The 19829-nt window shown below is 42.6% G+C and overlaps 1 protein-coding gene across 3 annotated transcripts in view; it reads right to left on the bottom strand.

Moving 5' to 3' along the window:
• CTNND2 (catenin delta 2) overlaps positions 1-19829 on the bottom strand; it is a 1117159-nt gene that overhangs the window by 470847 nt on the left and 626483 nt on the right. For 2 of the 3 annotated variants that reach the window (XM_027980164.3, XM_027980165.3), the window contains exons 6-7: positions 16515-16687; positions 687-1257 (exon numbers count right to left, since the gene is read on the bottom strand). The exons of the other annotated variant lie outside the window; for it this stretch is intronic. In XM_027980164.3, coding sequence (XP_027835965.2) covers positions 687-1257; positions 16515-16687 — 744 coding nt within the window. The remainder of the gene's footprint in view (positions 1-686; positions 1258-16514; positions 16688-19829) is intronic. 3 annotated transcript variants of the gene reach the window in all.

The raw sequence follows: 19829 nt of genomic DNA, 5'->3' as shown, positions 1-19829 counted from the left end.
CCATGGTGGGATCCACGCAATCTCAATGGCAGGTCTGGAAGTTCCTTTCATTTTCTCAGTAACTACACTTTAGACAAAACATAATCATTTCAACCCACTACAAAGTAGTAAAAATTCCAGGGCAATGCATCACAGGTAACTTTTTCACGACTATTGAAACCTTTGGAAGTTGAAAGTCTGCTCTCTAGGTAAGAAAGCTCTCTACTTTTTTTCTGCAACTCAGTGCAGAGAACTACAGGTGATCACAGAAACACTGTCGTTTTTATTCTCTGTGCTTTTTTTCTGGATACATTCAACAGGTCTTTGTGACTGCTTATTAAATGTGACTTAGGATGGATATCTGCAGATTGGAGGCGGGGTGGAAGGGACAGAGAGAGCGAGAGAGGGGAGACAGAGACGGAGAGACAGAAAGAAAACACTCGAGTTTGCGAAAATGCACGACTTCCGAACAGAAGCAACCGGTAGATTTGAGTTCAGATGCTAGTTAACACAGCCTGTCTAGGGAGGCCCTCCGCTTCCCTTACCTTCAGAGGATGCTAAACACCTGCCCAGCAACAAGCCCAGCCCGCGTCTGCTCCAGCTGCACGTCTGTCTACCTGCCTCCTGCACGGTCCCCCACCGCGCGCCCAGACGGCCCCCCGCACCCCCCCCCCAGGTGTGGGGGTGCCGAGCGGCGAGCCCTTTACCTGCCAGGCTGCCCGGCCTCTGGAGGGTGGCCGTGGCATACAGCTCCTGCGAGTGCTTGCCGTACGGCTCGGACGCGTGGACCAGGCGCTTGGTGGGCGACAGGGTGGCGTACGTGCCGATGGTGGAGCTCAGCTGGTGGATGGGCGAGGAGGAGATGGTGGACTGCACGGTGGGGGGCGAGGTCACGCGGATCGGGGACAGGCCGGCCGAGGACACGACGATGTTGATGGGCGAGCTGGTGCTGTAGGACTTGGCCAGGCGGCTGGGCGACTGCTTGGGCGAGGAGCCGCGCGGCGGCGCGGCGTAGGCGGCGCCCTCGGGGGCCGAGCCTCCGCGCTGCAGCTTGGTGGGCGAGCCGCCCTGGGGCGCGGCCAGCGGGGAGCCCCCGCGCGGGGGCGCGGGCAGCGTGGAGCTCGAGTAGTAGAGCGCGGCGGCGGCGGCGGCGGGCTGCGCGTCGGGCAGGTGGAAGGCGCTGCCCAGGCTGGGCGCGAACGGCTCCCGCGGCGGCGGCGGCGGCGGCGGCGGCGCGGGCTCCGGCCCCGCCAGGTGCCCCGCGCGGCTCGTGGTGCCCTGTGCGCGGGAGAGCAGAGAACACGCGCTCTTAGCCAGCGGGATGCGGAGGGAGCCTCCCCGCGCGCCCGGAGCGGCCCGGCCCCGGCGACCCCCGGGGCGGCTCCGGGCGCGCGGGACCCGGGGAGCCGAGCCGCGCGGCGTGGGGCGGGGGCGGGCGGCCGGGGGGAGACGCGGGCGCCCCTCGAGCCGCTCGGGAGGGGGGCTCATCTCCCCCCACCAAAAAAAAAAAAAGAAAAGGAAAAACCCGGAGAGCAAAGGGCGGCTGACCAGGAGATGGGATGGGGGACCCCCTCCGCCAAGTGTGACACGGATGCTGCTTATACATCTCAGAGGTTTCTGGAAGGGCAGAGGCACCGCGCTTTAGTCCCCAGAAGCTTTGAAAAGGCCACTCAGCAGGTTACCTGAAGGCAATCAGGGTCTGTTCCTTTGAGAAATTCGGGAGTTCAGCCTTCTCTTCACCACCCCACCCTCACCGCCCCCCGACCCGCACAGGGCATTTCACCGGATACAATCTCTACTTCTGAGATTGACCAAGTCGCATACTTATCTGGAGAACCGTAAGAAATAAACATAACTTCGTGGAGTTTATTCTGTTGTCATTTTCCCGTTGACTCTTCTTTGTGGATAAGTTAAAAGGAGGGGGAGATAATGAAATCGGAATAAATATGCTTGGGCCTTCAGGCTTTACAAAAAGCATGTCCAGAGGAAGCAGAGCGATTGTAAATGGACAGACGTAAAAAAAAAAAAAAAAAAAAAAAGCCTCCCTTTTCTAGATTTTAACGCTAGGCTCCAAATCTTTTAGCATCTCTCTCTCTCCAGCTCGCTTTTAAGAGCCCCCTGCAGCTGTGTCTTCACACTGAAAGCCAGTCGCCTCTCATTTATTTACAAGAACACAAAAGACAACAAGGGCCGGGGTGGAGCTGGAGAGACAGTTGGAGGGGAAAGCACTTTCCTTGAATCCGGTCCAGAGACAAATTTGCATTCGAATGAAAACACTGCATTGTCCACCACTTCTGGGCCGGACCTCTGGGATCTTCCAGGCTTTCCCAGAGGAGCAGAAAAGTTTTTGAGAGCAGCCCTGTGTGAAAAGGAGGTAGGACTGTCCACAGAAAGAGAGAAAGTGGGGAAGGTAGTATTTGAAATTAGGGGTGGGAAACAGGTGGGGAGGAGGACCCACTGGAGATGGAGGGACGAGGGGGAGAGAGACTGAACAGATGTTTTCTGTCATTAAAAGTTTCAGTTTTGCCTCCCCACCCACTTTGGAATGGCAACTGGCAAGTAGCAGACGGGGCACGTCGGTCCGCACACAGTGCCAGGCTCCAAATTTTATCCAGAATGTCAGTTTCAAGTGAAGCTCTTAATGGAGCAACATCAAAATCCTCTATTAAGAGTGTCCTGCTGCTGCTGCTGCTGCTAAGTCGCTTCAGTCGTGTCCGACTCTGTGCGACCCCATAGACGGCAGCCCACCAGGCTCCCCCATCCCTGGGATTCTCCAGGCAAGAACACTGGAGTGGGTTGCCATTTCCTTCTCCAAAGCATGAAAGTGAAAAGTGAAAGTGAAGTCGCTCAGTCGTGTCCGACTCTTTTCGACCCCATGGACTGCAGCCCACCAGGCTCCTCTGTCCATGGATTTTCCAGGCAAGAGTACTGGACTGGGGTGCCATTGCCTTCTAGAGTCTGTTAAAAAACAGTCTGTGTGAGGGGTGTGTGTCGGGGGGAGCACATATTTATGTACACATGAATATATCGCATATGTGGGTATATGTGTATATTTATACATGATGTATATGTTTTATATATTTGCGTGTATGTGTGTATATCAATCCACTGACGAAGTTTCTTTTCTTGACCAAGCTGTGGTCAGGCACCTCCGCACTCTCTTCTCATCATGGCTCTGCATTGTCCAGTTCTAGCAAGAATCCTTCGAAGTCAGTTTAGCCAGAATACCCTTCCCCCTGACATTTCCTCATAGTAATCATCCATCTAATGACCTGCAACCTGCCCCCTCCCTGTTGTTGTTTTAGTCATTGTGCTGTGTCTGACTCTTTGGTGACCCCATGGACTGTAGTCCACCAGGTTCCTCTGTCCATGGGATTTCCCAGGCAAGGATACTGGAGTGGGTTCCCATTCCCTCCTCCAGGGAATCTTCCCAACCCAGAGGTTGATATTCCTCCTTTTCCTTGTTTTTGACATTGAGCCCACTTCTAAAATGAAGCCTCTTCCCCCTATTGCAATACTTAAAAATTTTTTTCCAAATAGAATGTATATTTATTGCTGTAACTACTTTCCAGCTCTGGTTTTTCTTCAGCATGACAATGTAATTATTTTGACTTTCACAGTAAGGATGAAAGTAAAATGTAAGCTCCATGATTTTGTTCAGTGATGAACAAAGAAGTAACTGGAACAAGAAAGATTCATAGCTGAGATACCATACATGTTTGTGGGATAAATGAAGGAATGGTTAACAAAGCTGGTCCTGAGGCTTTGACCTGAGGGATTCCATGGTGGAGAAGCTCTGCACAGCTGGTGTGCTCACCTGGATCCCAGAGATACAGTCTAGAATCATCCAGAATCACTGGCGGGGGGCGGTGGGGGGGGGGGGCGGAGGGTTGCTCACATTCAGTTGTGTTTCCCTCCCAGGAGAAGTTCTGAGCATGAAATACATAGCCTATGTTTCTCAGACCTAGCTGCATATTATAATTGTTGGGAAAGCTTTTGAAAACAAAAACGAAAAAAACTCAGTACTTAGGCTGTATCCACTAGCCATTTAATTCAGAGACTCTGGAGGTGGGACTCAAGCATCAGGCTTTGGGAAGCTCATCAGGAGATTCCAGTGTAGAATTGAATATGAGAACGAGCCAGCCCCAGAGCAGTGGTTTTCCAAGTGTGGTCCCCGAACTATCAACTGGATCAATTAGAAGCAGCATCTGCGTCACCCCATCTTTACGGAGTGGGAAACTCTGGGGGAGGGGCCTCAGGATCTGCCTTTTATCATGTTCTCAGGGTGATCACGATGCTTGTTTAAAGTGTGCAAGCCTCTGATCTAGAAGAGATTCTGATTCAGGGCACTGAAGTGGACCTCAGCGTCTGCATTTCTAACAATCTCCTGGAAGATACTGTTTGTCTGAGAATTACTGCTAAGCTGTGGAGAGTGACCATCTCTCTTTACTTTTCTTTGGAAGCTCTCCTGGGGCCCAAGCAACATTCTGCTGTGCAGAACCCAGCTGGCAAGGGACAGAAAAGCCTCTGAGAGGAATTTCTGGGAATCTTTCTCACAGGGGCATGAGGAGGAGAAAGAACCCCGAGGGTCCCTGCTCACAAGAAAGAGCCTCGAGGGTCCCAGAGAGTACCCTGCTTACAAGAGAACAAATACTTTTTGTTATATCTTGGATTTATAACATTAATAACCCTATGTGACAAAAAATACCCTCTCCCTCAGTAGCATCATTGTGGTTTAGCTGCTCAGTCATGTCCGACTCGTTGTGACCCCATGGACTGTAACCTGCCAGGCTCCTCTGTCCGTGGCATTCCCAGGCAAGAAAGCTTTAGTGGGTTGCCATTTCCTTCTCCAGGGGATCTTCCTGACCAAGGAAACGAACCTGCATCTCCTGCATTAAGAGGAGGATTCTTTATTGTCTGAGCTACCAGGGAAGCCTTCCTCAGTAGGATAGCTTTCAATAAAATAAATACTAAAGTATACTAATATAAATTAAAACAACATCGTGTAGCATTGTAGTATTTAAGTATTAGAATAACATGGATCCTAGGGAAACCTTGAATAAACTGTGAAAATACTTTATTTCTCCTTTTAATATGTTGGAACTTCCAGTTGGAAAAGTGCTAACTCTGCTGAATCTTATTCATAAGGTTTCTTAAATGGCTCTCAAGTCTGTAAAAGTTTTGAGAATAGCGACACTATTTCCAGGTATGTTGACAGGCTACAGCAGCAATTCAAAAACCTTTTAAAATATTATAGGATCGCTCTTGGTGAATTTTGCCAGTAAGCTTTCTAATAAGCAAAATATCATAAACAATAAAATTGCATATGCATTTTAAGTTGGTAATTGTCTATGCTGGAAATGTTCTATATCTGTACAGTCCAATATGGTAGCCAATACACGCCTGGGCCCTAGACACATGCACTGGATTTTAACACACATTTAATTTGAATTAATTTAAATTTGGAGCTTCCCTCGTGTCTCAGATGGTAAAGAATCTGCCTGCAATGCAGGAAACCTGGGTTCGATCCCTGGGTTGGGAAGATCCCCTAGAGGAGGGCATGGCAACCCACTCCATAGAATCCCCATGGACAGAGGAGTCTGGCAAGCTACAGTCCATGGGGTCACAAAGAGTTAGACATGACTGAGCAACTAAGCACAATAAAACAATAAAATTCCATATACATTTTAAGATAGTTATTGTCTATGTTGAAAATGTTCTATATCTGTACTGTCCAATACGGTAGCCAATAGATGCCTGGGTCCAGACACATGCACTGGATTTTCACACATATTTACTTTGAATTAATTTAAATTTAAATAGTCAGATGTGTCTAGTGGCTACTTTCCTGGATTGCACAGTTATAGAAGGCCCTCTGCAGTTTTCAATAAATAATCTGGGGGTATTATACTCTGTTGCATTAGCCTACACAAGAATAAGTCCCTAAGAACGCTTCTTTGGCTAAAGAGAAAAATCTGTTTTTTAGCAACGGTCAGACAGAACAGTAATCTTTTAGGAGTTTTTCTCCACTCTTGTGTTTATGTTTTGTTCCATTATGTAATTTCTTTTTAGCAACTCTTAGGGATACATTTTAAGACAGCTATACAATTCATAGGATGGTTTATTATGGGCTAGGTCACTGGATTAAAAATAACAAAAGCACATTTCAACACACAGAGAATTTCATCTACTTTGCTGTCATGGAAGCTCAATTCCTCATTAAATATGTGTTAGCACTACAAATAAAACTGTAAACAAAAACAAAAAAAAAACTAACGACCACTACATCCTACTACAATATTTGGAAATGTGTGTGGACAAGTGATGTGCACTGAAAATTTTTTATATTGATGATGAGATCCTTAATAAATGGTGACATAAGAATTTTTGGAAATATTTTAAGAAGATGGAGCCCAAATATTGTCCTGGATCACACAGTATGTATTACTGACCAGGGCAGTACCTACTGGGATTGTCACTTCCATCAGTCTGAATCAGTCTCAAACCAAAGGACTATTTTAATTGCCTTTTCCATCCCTCCAAAGTGGGGAACCCATCTATGTGAAATTGACAAGGAAGCGGAACATTTTTAAGTAGAGAGATGCTCCGATTAAATATTTCCCATAGGCAGAGTCCTATGCACGTTAAATTGCTTGTTGCTCCTTTATTGTTTCCCATTATGGAAAAATGATCAAGGGAAAATAAGATGTTACTTCTAATTTCTATGGACATTTTATGTAGATTGTACTGCAAGGGGGAAAAAAAGATTGTGTGTGTGTGTGTGTGTGTGTGTGTGTATGTGTGTGTGTTTTAATGAGACATGAACAATACATGTAACTCATCAAAGTTCCTTTATAAGATGAAGTATTTCATCTACATTATAGTTTACATATAAGTGTCAGGTGGGTGAGATTTAGGATATATTACAGTTGTTATTTTTACATAATGGGTATGTCTACATGTGTGTGGTATGCTGAGTCCCTGGTGGCTCAGACGGTAAAGTGTTTGTCTGCAATGCAGGAGACACAGGTTCGATCCCTGGGTTCGGAAGATCCCCTGGAGAAGGAAATGGCAGCCCACTCCAGTATTCTTGCCTGGAAAATCCCACGGACGGCGGAGCCTGGTAGGCTACTGTCCATGGGGTCGAAAAGAGTCGGACACGACTGAGCCACTTCACTTCACTTCACTGTGTAATTATGCAGTGGATTTATGCCTATTTTACAAAAGTGTTTAAGGGGAGAATGTATTTTCAAAGTGTAGTAGGAAGAATATTGAAGTAGAATTTAGGCAATATATACATTATTCCCATTAACTAAAAGTACTCAAGTTCCATGCAGCAATTCACTCATTAATTCAATAATCCATTAACAAGAGCCTATTATATTCCATGTAAAAATATGAAGTTTTCTTATGAAATTCTCTCTGCAGTCTTCCTACATGGAATAATTTTATCTTGACGTTCTTTGGGAGATAAAAAAAACTAAAATTTTGTTTCAGAATACTATCTGGCTCACAATTACACTATTTTCAATTGGGAAGTTCCAATCCCCTAAACATGGCGCTCTTGGGCCAGAACATGGCATGGATCTTAACACCCACATAGTTGTCTATTGACCTTTCCAGGTTGTATTTTCTGTAAAAGGAGCAGAGATGGCGTAAGGGCAATGAGGGGGAAAAAATTCTCCAAACTTGGAAACTTATTTAAGCCTCATTCTCTGGGGATTTGGCCATGTGTGAAAAAAACAAAACAAAGACCCAGCGCTTACAGCCAGTTCACTAGGGACTTGACAGGCTAAACTCTGCAAGGAATCTTGACTTCGGATCATGAGTAAGCAGTGTCACTAAGCAAAACCGCATTTTATAAAGCAGACCCGTGATTTACAAGCAGTCCTTGTGAAGATGCATTTAGACCTGCCAAGTTTCCTGGAAACGTCAGCAAGGCCCCTAACTCTGGGTCAAGGGGAATGTCTGCCCAAAATGCTAGGCAGCTGGGTCAGAGATGTCAGCAATGGGAAGCTGGAACCTGTGTTCTGAGGCTTCACAGATGGGAGCCTAATGCCTAGTGATCAGCAGTCTGTATTCATCACTGTTCATCTTCCTTGCATCACCATCTCACTTGTGAACCTCATAAGTCATCTCAGGGTTTCTCTCCTCTGAAGATGACCCCGGTTGTGGAGATGGAGGTCACTGCCCGGAGTGGTGCTCCAGGACAAAATCAGTGTCACAAGAGGCAGAGAGAGAGAGGGAACTAAGGACGAGGCATCAGGTCAGGGCCACAGAAGAGCCCAAACATGGGAATGTAGCAGTGGGTTTGGTGGGAAGAGGTCTGGCTAGTGTTTGAAGGAGTGCAAATGCAGAGAGGGATAAATGATGAGAAAAATAACATCAATGACCGGGGAACATTCTTTTGATGAGCAAAGAAGCCTGAATAACTTTCAAAAGTAAAAAACAGTGTATGTGACTTTATGGTGTACATCTTTATGTACATCTTTGAAGAAATCCATTGCCAAACCAGAGGATCTGGTAACATGATTTTGTAATATCAGCTACGTGCTGCTGATTAACACGTGTGAGAATGTGTTGAACTCATTAGGGTAAGTTGGTGCAGAGCTCCAGGCTTGTTCAGAACTATGGAAGAAGCCATTTACTCTTACAACTTGGAAACAGGAAGAAAGCACCAACTCCAAAATGCCCATATCTTAGATGAAATGTGCCTGTAATATGCCACTAAAAGGAATCTACACCCACAAAGTAAGTTTTGTGCCTTTGAGTCTCTGGGAGAAAATCAGTTTGCTTGAACACTACCATCATGGCTTCCAAAATCTCAATAACTTCTCTTTTGAAACTGTCTTCAGAAGAAAGGCCTCTCTTTAAATAATTCCCGAGATAGAAAATCCTGGTTCTGTGAAAAAGATCTGATTTCAGAAATGGCCAAATAAAATCATCAAGTGCCTTGTCTAACAATTCCTTTGAGGAGCACTGCTTTCGGTGAAAACTCATATGAAACATAAAGTGAAGAGACACTTCTGTGGGAAGTCCACACACCATCCCTGAACTCATTACCGCTGGGATGAAGTGAGGAAAAGCTGGCTTAAAACTCAACATTCAAAGAACAAAGATCACGGCATCCAGTCCCATCACTTCATGGCAAACAGAAGGGGAAAAAGTGGAAACAGTGACAGATTTTACTTTCTTAGGCTCCCAAATCACTGCTGACAGTAATTGCAGCCATGAAATTAAGACAATTGCTCCTTGGAAGGAAAGCTAGGACAGACCTAGACAGCATATTAAAAAGCAGAGACATTATTCTGCCAACAAAGATCCATCTAGTCAAATCTATGGTTTTTTCCAGTAGTCATGTACAGATGTGAGAGTTGGACCATAAAAAAGGCTGAGCGCCGAAGAATTGATGCTTTTGAACTCTGGTGTTGGAAAAGACTCTTGAGAATCCCTTGGACTGCAAGGAGATCAAACCAGTCAATGCTAAAGGAAATCAACACTGAATATTCATTGGTAGGACTGATGCTGAAACTGAAACTCCACAACTTTGGCCACTTGAGGCGAAGAGCTTACTCACTGGAAAAGACACTGGCAAAGATTGAAGGCAAAAGGAGAAGCGGGCAGCAGAGGATGAGATGGTTAGAGAACATCACCAACTCAGTGGACGTGAGTTTAAGCAAACTCCAGGAAATAGTGAAGGACAGAGAAGCCCGGCATGTTGCAGTTCCTGGGGTCACAAAGAGTTGGACACGATTTAGTGACTGAACAGCAACAGCAGAGTGGATCCACTGCCCCAGGGCCCCTAAGCCACTCATATAAACAGGGAAGTGCAGTCTTTTATACCCTAGGTACTGGTTTTTCCTTCTCTCCAACCTCACTTTAATAAAAGTATGATCAGGGTCACTACCAATAAATATCAATAACCTCAGATATGCAGATGACACCACCCTTATGGCAGAAAGTGAAGAGGAGCTAAAAAGCCTCTTGATGAAAGTGAATGTGGAGAGTGAAAAAGTTAGCTTAAAGCTCAACATTCAGAAAACGAAGATCATGGTATCCGGTCCCATCACTTCATGGCAAATAGATGGGGAAACAGTAGAAACAGTGTCAGACTTTATTTTTTGGGGCTCCAAAATCACTGCAGATGGTGATTGCAACCATGAAATTAAAAGACGCCTACTCCTTGGAAGAAAAGTTATGAACAACCTAGATAGCATATTCAAAAGCAGAGACATTACTTTGCTGACTAAGGTCCGTGTAGTCAAGGCTCTGGTTTTTCCAGTGGTCATGTATGGATGTGAGATTTGGACTGTGAAGAAGGCTGAGTGCCGAAGAATTGATGCTTTTGAACTGTGGTGTTGGAGAAGACTCTTGAGAGTCCCTTGGACTGCAAGGAGATCCAACCAGTCCATTCTGAAGGAGATCAGCTCTGGGATTTCTTTGGAAAGAATGATGCCAAAGCTGAAACTCCAGTACTTTGGCCACCTCATGTGAAGAGTACTGGTTTTTCCTTCTCTCCAACCTCACTTTAATAAAAGTATGATTAGGGTCATTACCAATAAATATTCTCAGAAGTATTTCATGTGGCCAATACTATGGTCTACTAAGTAGAATAGGGTGACAGAAGATGAGATAGTTGGATGGCACCACCAACACAATGGACATGAGTTTGAGCCAGCTCCGGGAGATAGTGAAGGACAGGGAAGCCTGGTGTGCTGCAGTCCATGGGGCCGCAAAGAATCAGACGCAATTTAGTGAATGAACAACAACCAAGAAGAAAGAAAACAGAGAAGAAAAAATTTAAGCAATGACATGTGTCTCATACAAATTTATCTTTAAGAGGGATTTTTTGATGGCAACTCTTCCTCAGAAACATGAGCCTTGGCAAAAATACACTACGTAAAACTTTTATTTCAGCAAGAGGCTCATTTAGTATAACTTTAATAACACAAACATTTGCACAGAAGAAGAGCTGTTGCAGTAAATCACATATGCACACTGCCCACAATGAGAAATGCTTCAGCTATTGAAATCAGATTAAATATATTTCTACTGGAAAAAGAAAATGGGTAAAAATTTACAGCAGAGCACTGAGAAAGGATTTCCAACACGTAATTATCTGAAAATGCTCTTACAAACAAAGTGCGAGTTTCCCACAGATATGCCAGACAAAGCGTACAAAATGACGTGATTTCTTCTGTAAATGCAATATAAACACATACATTCTACACTAAAGACATCTCAGCAATTTTGTGTTTTCCAAGTTTTTTAGTGACTTTACTCTTTACAGGTGCCACCCAGCAACAACTTCTTTCCTAATTCAGCAAACTGGAATGACGTCAAACTAGGCATCTGTGTGACTTTTCGCATTCAGCAATCAAGATGCAAGTGTTCATTGGAGGGTTGGGTCCTCCTTGGGACCACGCATGTCCCTGTGTCTATCGTACTGCCATCCAGAGTTCTCTATCCCCTTGACCTTCACATCCACCTAGCATGAAGGTGCACCAATAAGCAATGTTCAAAACTCATCGACTTCTGGCAGAAGTGAGCAGATGGTGTATTTATTATGATGATATAGTGCACATGAGAACTTTTAAGACTTAAAAGTCAGTGCCACATTAAATAGACAGGCCAGATCAAAAAGAAACGTCATTTGCTTCTCAAAAAGCTTACTTCTTTTTCTCGTGTATCTACCATTGTTCTAGTATTATTTTTACAGAACAATCATGCAATTCTTAATCTCCTGCAGGAAGCAGGCAGTTTCTACAATTATAAGGTGCACAGGCTCACTTTAGTTCTGCTGGACAAGATGAAAGTGGTTTTAAAATCTGCCGGTTCCTATACTTCTTTACCAGTGTTCCGTGTGCAGGTGTATACGCTCTGTTTCTTGCTTCTTTTGTCAGTCTGAGGCATGAAATACTTGATGAGACTGCTGTAAGAAAGAGACACTTGAAGTGGTCCATTTTCGAGACATGGTAGCTAAGGCCGAGTGGAAAAGTACCAACAGCTAAACTTGCGGACGTGACAAAGTTGAGGCCTGGGTTCTTTAGATAAAGTTAGGGTTGGGGGAGGGAGATCACACAGCATCCTAAAGAGATAGGACTCCACCCATTGCCTGTGCCCTGGCTCTAAACTTGCCTAATGACTTGCAGGAGAGACACAGTTCACGCACCTGCACTGTCCCTAGGAAAACAGGATGTTGGGGGAAGTGATAAACCAGCAAGAAAGTCTTTTGAAAAATGCGGATGTAAGTTGGAAAGGGAGAAAGAGGGATACCCTATGAGGAAATAATGAAACTTAGGTGACCTTGGGGAAGACTGTACATCCCATAGTACTCAGCCAATGAGGAACCTGGGGGAGGGAGGGACCTATGTGTTAGGGAATATATATATATATATATGTATATATATATATATATTCATATATGCAACTGAAAAAACAGCTCTATTTTGATTGGAGGCACCTACCAGGAGCTACGAAGGCTCAGGTTGACTTGGAGGAAGAAGGGAGGGATGGAGGGATAGTCTACACACCTGGATGGAGAGGGGAGCTGGCAGGATAGCTAAGCGGAATGTAGCAGTGGGCAAAGCATAACTGAATCAGCTCAAGTGACTTTCCAGAAAGGCCTTGGGATCTGATGGGAAGGGTCTTATACTCTCCTCTAGCCGAGTCCTGTGAATTCATCTTAGAGTCTGAGGAGAATGACCTTCAAAGACTTCAGTTAGGGTCATGCCAGAGAACTAGAATGCTACGGTAATTTTGTGACTCAGCTTGACACGGTAGGGCAAGGCAGACCATGCACCAGCGCCTGATGTGAAGCCTGGTGATGATAACCCCACAAACATCTATCATGCTGAATAAACTAGTATTGGTTAAAAGTTGACACCAACATTTTTGAAAATTTGTGATATTCCTTTGAAATTATAGTCTGACATGATTTGGGAGCCAGAGAGAAAACCATTTGCTTTACTTTAGAATTACACTTTTTTTTTAGGTTCCCTAAAATGAAATGTTTTTGTGTTACTTGGCTATTGACCTTATTAACCTGGTCTGGCATCTGTGAGCCATTATTTGAACTTTCATAGCCCTTTTGGCACTCGATGATGACAGGATATTCTAAAATTTAATATAGCTTGGCAGAAGTGAGCTTGAACACAATTTAGAATATTGAAAAGAACGTGTCACAGGGCTCTGGGAAACCACTGAAAGACAGGGATTCTCAGGACAAGCTCAGCAAAGGAGATGTTACAGGGATGACATGTGACCTCCTTATTTCAAGGGTAGCACACTAAATGCTGAGTAAAAGTGCTGGTGTGCTTGTTCAGCATTTCTCTGACATGATTTTGAAATCACGCTAAAACATGCCTTTCATACTGCAGCATGCTGAAGCTGAGAGTGAATCGTGGTACCCAGATCTGATGCTCTGCTAAAATAAATAGGATTCAGCAATCCACCAGTAGCCTCCATCCTGTTAACCAAGTAGATTAGAACAACCCCCTTGTTTGAATATTCAGACTGCAACCACCCACCTGTCAGATAAAGGAGTGCAAACCAGTAACCTATGACTCTAACTGAAGTTATCACCTTGAATATGCACATTGATAGATGGCTTCAAATGCACAGCTTTGATATCTCCACAACCAAGTTATAATTTGTGATTAAACTTTAAAGCAGACTTTTAATGTGAGGCCCAATCTGTCCTTTGAACTGCTACTGTTTTACTCCCATGTGTTGAACTCTGACAAGTAGAACTCCAATGTGGAAGAAGATAAATCAGCATATTGCTGGTTTACATGTGTAGCGCTCTTACTAGGATCAAGCTGTAGATACATTTAATTGAAACAGTCAATATATAAAAGGAAACCTATGAAACACTGCCTCGAAAGGATTAGGCTTCAATTCAGTTAAGATTCTGTTCCCATTCTTACTTCTGCTACCTTAAAATGGTGCCTGACGACTCCTCTAAATGCACTGAGTTTGAGTTTCTGCATATTTAAGATGTAAATGATAATTTAAATTTAAAATGTAAATGTGGTGGGGATTAAATAAGAGGTTGTATGTAAAACAGATTACTTCCGGGTCTCGGTAAATGGTAACTATTGATTTTATAAGTAAGAAAGCTTTGATTTAACAGTCCTCACAGAGCTATGTATGAACTGAGTGCATATCAAGTTAAGCTGATAATGAACTGATTTTTCTCTTGATACTGATTGTTCCATTTTCCATGATGCTCAGCTAGGGGAAATGTGATTTTTTTTTTCATTTGACTTAATGTTTTAACTCAAATTACAGGGGTCTTAAATATTTATGAGAGGAAGCCAAGGATGAGTATTAAATAGTTTAAGATAAAAATAAAAGAAAGATAGAAGTTTATTGCTTTACTAGCTACATGTCTTATAAGTTCTGGGAAACTGGCAAAAGCTAAATTCAGAGCTTTCATAAGTTAGTCTAAATATAAATTATCCCTTATTTATGAATATTTCTGGCCCATTAGACCTAGACGTGTGGATAGACAGAAGGGTTAAAAAAGGTCTGTAATCATTTATTTACTCCCAAAGAATTCAAAATTACATATATCCCACCATTATCAGTGTATCATGGTCAGAGAGAGTTCAGTATAGATGGGAAGATTAAAAGAGAGTTCCTTTCAAGAATGGGATGCTTTTTAGAGGAAAAAAAAATATGTACCTAGAGAAAAAAATCCTATAGCTTCCAATTCTTATTTTAATAAATTAAAATGAGATGAAAAAGATTTAATAACATTTTCTATGCTAATAACATCACTCAATACTTCAAACATTATATAATGTTTTTGCATACACAAATAAGAATTATTTTGCATAAATGAAAGTATATAAAATAATTTTTTCTAATTAATTAAAAAATATTTTTTAGACATTCCCTCTTGTGTCGTATCAGATTTCTGTTAGGGAGATAGAATAGAACAGTGTTTTCAAGAGCAGTGACCCAGGAGCTGGTAACTAGCACAGTTCCAGGGTTAGTCTGTGTGTGGGGACCTGGATGCAATGAATTCAAGGCCTTTTCCTTCTTGAGCATCACACACCACCAGATTTCCATCCAAAGGGGGCACCCTTTGAACTGGGGTCACACCCTGGACCCCCATGGGGCAACGGGCCCCTCTCAATGGAATGCTTTATTTACCATTCCACTTTATCCACATAACCTTGACATCACAAGCAGGTAAAAGTTACACTGCCACTGATGGGCAAAGGTTTTGCCTGAAAGAGACAATCATAGATAATAGATAGCTGGGACAATCATTTCACTTTAATAATTGAAATGCACTGAGACTTTTCAGCTTATGCCTCATTTATGTTCATATCACCTCAAAAAAGCATCTCAGGATAACTGCATGATGCCATTCTAATTCGCCTTGCCTCCTCTCTTCCAGCAGACATTTCTTGGGGGCCATGTGGATGGTGCTAAAAATGAAAACAGCCCTGCCCTCAAGTGGTTTTCAGTTTTGTTGGGAAAACACACGGATGCATAAAAACAATGAATTGGTGACAGAGATGGGTTTGGTTGTTGCAGGAGCTTGGGGTAGGTAGTGTGCCTGGGCCAGGGTTTCTGGAAGAGGAACTGCCCAATAAATGCAGAAAGGATGAAGTTAAACTTGTCAGTTTAAGGGGTACTTTTGGGGTTGTGGGTTCTTCATTCCAGGAATGATGCACAGACTTTAAGAGGGTCTCATGTCCCTTTATACTAAAAAATAAGTATAAAGTAGCTTAAAACAAGATATCCCTCCAGTATATTAATTCTGGTGGGTTGACTGAATATAGCCTGCACCCCCAAATTATCAAAACTAAAGTATTAGGTACTACACACACATACATAAATACACACACATGTATATATCACAACATTTACAACAATTTTTTTTAATTGCAGTTGGTAGCCACTTCTTTTTACCAAGAGTTGATTTTAACTGCAGCTAAGTGTGTACATTAAAACCACAAGAGCAAGTACACATCTCAAAGAAACAGCTGAGGGCACATTTCATAATCAAACTTGACAAAGTGTAACTATTGCAACTCAACCACAATTATTTTCAGAATAGTTCTGTATATGCATATGTGATGATGCCTTTACACTATGCTCCTTTATATGATTGACCCCAAAGAATAATTTCACGCTTTTTTTTTTTTTAAGGAGAGAGACTGTGTTTCAGGTATCCTCACAAACTCATCATGCATGTCATATTTATAATCAACACAGAAATAGGAACTAGACACCCATTTGCATATTCACCTAGGTTAGTATATATAAAGCAGAAAGAGCATGAGCAATTGACTGACATTCCTGCAAAAAAGATGCTTGTAATTTGAGTTATTCTATAATCGTTTTGTGTTATTCATTTCCTTCGCTCACGGCACTGAAAGCATCTCTCCAAAGTTGCAGGGCACTTGTAAAAAAGGCAGGAGGGAACACCATAGCCATTTGACAGCCCTGCTTCCCGCTTGACCCCTTGGAGCCCAAGGACCAACACAGCAGAGCATCCCATCCCCAGCACGTACCTGGCTGAAACTCTGGCCCGCACCTCGGGCTTGTGTGCTGCGGGCAGGGAGCTGCGACGGGGCTGTCTCACCCAGAGCCAGGGTCTGGTTGCTATGGTAGCTGGCTGGATACTGGAAGGACCCTTCAGGTTTGGAATTGAGCTGAAGTGCACTCTGGGACAGCAGGCTGGGCCCTGCATTGAAAGTCATTTAGAGCAGTAAGTGACAGCCTCAGTGAAGCAGAAATGACATGTATTATTTATTGAGAGTAGCCTAGAATTATCACATGCGCATGATTCCAGCCATCTATGCTTTGAATTCTGAGAACTAAAATGACCATATAATTCTACTCCAGCTCTTAAATGAGATTTTTTCTCTCTCTCTCTTTTTTTTTTTTTGTGGTGTAAAAGTTCTCCAAAGAGTAGATTTTTTTTTTTTCCAAATGATCTCATTCTGACCTACATAGAGACATTTCTTACAAGACAAATTAGTTAATCAAGTACTTATTTTTGGATCAGACTATGTTGGAAACATTTGAAATAATTTAAAAGTCTTCCTTTTGGTACATGTTAATTGCATTAATATATCTCCTACTGTATTAATAGGATGCTTGAACACTTAAAACCTTCCAATCAGTAATAAGTTCTGTTGTATAAATAGTGATGTAATACTCAAAGCTTGAAGGGTAGACAGTGTGTAAAATATTAATAGCTCTCATACAATGTAGAATTTAACCTGATCTCACATGATCTCTGAGGGCTAGTTATCTTTTCCATCACAGCAATGCACAACAGAAGAACAAAGAGAAGATACAGTGTTTAAACTGGTGCTGCTAAGCTGGCTGACCCTACAAGAGATGGAGAAAGGAATTCCTGGCCCCATTAGTTAATTATACTTTGTACGAGAAAATGTGGTTTATTTTCTTTCTTTTTAGAAGAGATCTTTGCAACAGTTTGCCTATTTCCTCTGTAAGCAAATTTTCTTTAATCAAATTTCATACTCACTTTGAGGATGAAAAGAAGTACAGAAGAGTGTAAGTGTGTTACTATTTTCTAGTATGTGTGTTTGAGAGGGAGCTGGGGTAAGTAGAGTGAGTTGGGTGAGGGTGAGGGACTTGGCAACTCAAGTTCTCTCATGTTATCTCAACCATAGGACAAAGTCACTCCTCTTTTGAAGGAGGGTAATTATATACATGGGTTTCCCTGGTGGCTCAGATGGTAAAGAATCTGCTTGCAATGCTAGGGACCCGGGTTCGATCCATAATCCCATCCTTAATCTTCCTCTTCGGCTGTTTTAAACTATAGTATCATTTCTAAGGAGCGTCAGCAAATTTCAAGTTCCATCTTTTTTTTTTTTTTTTTAAATAGAACATGGCTTTTTATTTCAAATGAGACTGCAGATTTGACATGATATAGGCCAATTTTTTTTCTAGGAAAACAATTTCTTCTCTTAATAAGGATCAGTTCACATAACCTCTGCATTTAAGACCTCCTCTCTCCCTCTAATTCCCTGATGGAACTTCTAAACAATGCAAAATACTTTTTCATCATTGGAAATTGAATACTAAGATGATTAGTTAGTATAGGTAAGACTTGGTATTTCTGGAATCTATACAGTTTCTGGAAAAAAAGTCAAGCAAGGAAATAAAACCATTTTCATCCAGTCCCAATTTCATCATGAAGGGCATAGCAAAAGTACAATTGCAATCCCTTTCCTTGTAATTTCAAAAATAGAGTCCCAAGAAATTTGTCTATACCAGATGGCGAAGTTTGCAATAGCTTGCGAAAAGTCATTTAGTCCATACTGATGGTATTATAGGGCTAATCACCAGGACTACAACGCACCTATGGGGAATGCATTCAGAGTTTCATTTTGGATGCCAAGAACATATTTTTGCCACTGCTGCTGAGGAAACTGTCAGGCATGAAGATGGAGTCAAGGGCTGGTCTCTGATGCCCAGGTAAGGGGCAGGCTGAGACATGGCAGAGCCTTTGGAAGGGAAGAGGGACTGGTGATGGGGCAGAGGTGGGAACTGACTGCAAAATTAGAAGGATGGGGTGGGTGCTAGGAAGACAACAATAAATTGCAGCCAAGGGCTTTCCCCTTGGTCCCTACCCTCCTGAAGGTCACTGCTCAATGGAGGGGAGTGAGCTATGGCAGAAAAGCAGAGGCCCTTTATGGTGAGTGGTCAGCACTGTACCTAACAATGGGCAGCTTCCCACTGAGACTTCGTTGGTTATTTCCTTCTGGACAGTCCACCCTGACACAATGCCTTGAACTGGCCATGCACCACCCCTGCCACCGCCCCCCGCCACAACAATGCATCTCCATGGCAATGAAAGTCAAAACAGATATACAAGACTGCACAAACTTTTGGAAATGTCAATACAATTTTAAAAATTCTTTAATTTCATATAACTAATTTAACAGTCTATAAAGTCAAAACATGTATGTTCTGGTTATTTGCCTTTTAAAGAGATGGCATGACTTTGCTCCGATGAACTTACTTGCATATGTAATTAGCAAGTCAAACAAACTTGTCAATTCTGAGTAGATTCATGATTATCTCTAGAAACCTACAAATGTTCTCCAGGCAGGATAGAAAGGCAACAATTGAAAGCCCCTTTTCGAAGCAATTTCAATTAAAAATATGATTTATGTGCTCCTGAAATATACATCATGAAATAATCAAATCTGCTCTTTTATAGAATCAGTGGTGCATCTGATCAATACTCCATGAAAACAAACAAAGATTCTCTGTCTCATTACTTTGTTCACACATCTCAAGCATGGAGCCTAGATGTAGTCTGACAAACATAATTGCAACAATGAGCAATATATCATAATATTACAACCCTGACATAGCACCTGGCAAGGACAAAAAGCACAGTAGCCAAAACATTCCATGCATTTTAAAATCATTTTCTCGTTGATTACTAGGTTTCAAAGGAATGGCGTTTATTCACTCCAATTTTAGACAGCACAGACATACGAGAATATGAAACAAGTGAAAATTAGAAGATAATTCTTAATTTCTTTATAATAAAAGTAAATTTTATGTATAACTGACTCAATTAGCTTTATTAACATTATTGTGCACTGGGGTAGAAAATTCAAAATTTTCAGAGATTTCAGAAGCATTTATAGTTTGGGGCTTTAAATGATGATTTTTTTCCCTCATGACCTTATGACTTTCCATGAAGGCTTGCTTGGGTTAGAGGTAAAATGAGGCTGCAGCCTTGAGGATATGATGTGAATCCACTGGGGGATGGGGACAGTGTAAGAGGATTTCTTGGGATGTTCAGAAGGGAGAAAGAGACTGGGTCTTAAAATTCC

This window comes from Ovis aries, chromosome 16, assembly GCF_016772045.2.
Source record: "Ovis aries strain OAR_USU_Benz2616 breed Rambouillet chromosome 16, ARS-UI_Ramb_v3.0, whole genome shotgun sequence".
NCBI lineage: Eukaryota > Metazoa > Chordata > Mammalia > Artiodactyla > Bovidae > Ovis > Ovis aries.
The sequence above is the reverse complement of the archived record's forward strand: the minus strand, read 5'-3'. Positions and strand labels throughout refer to the sequence as shown.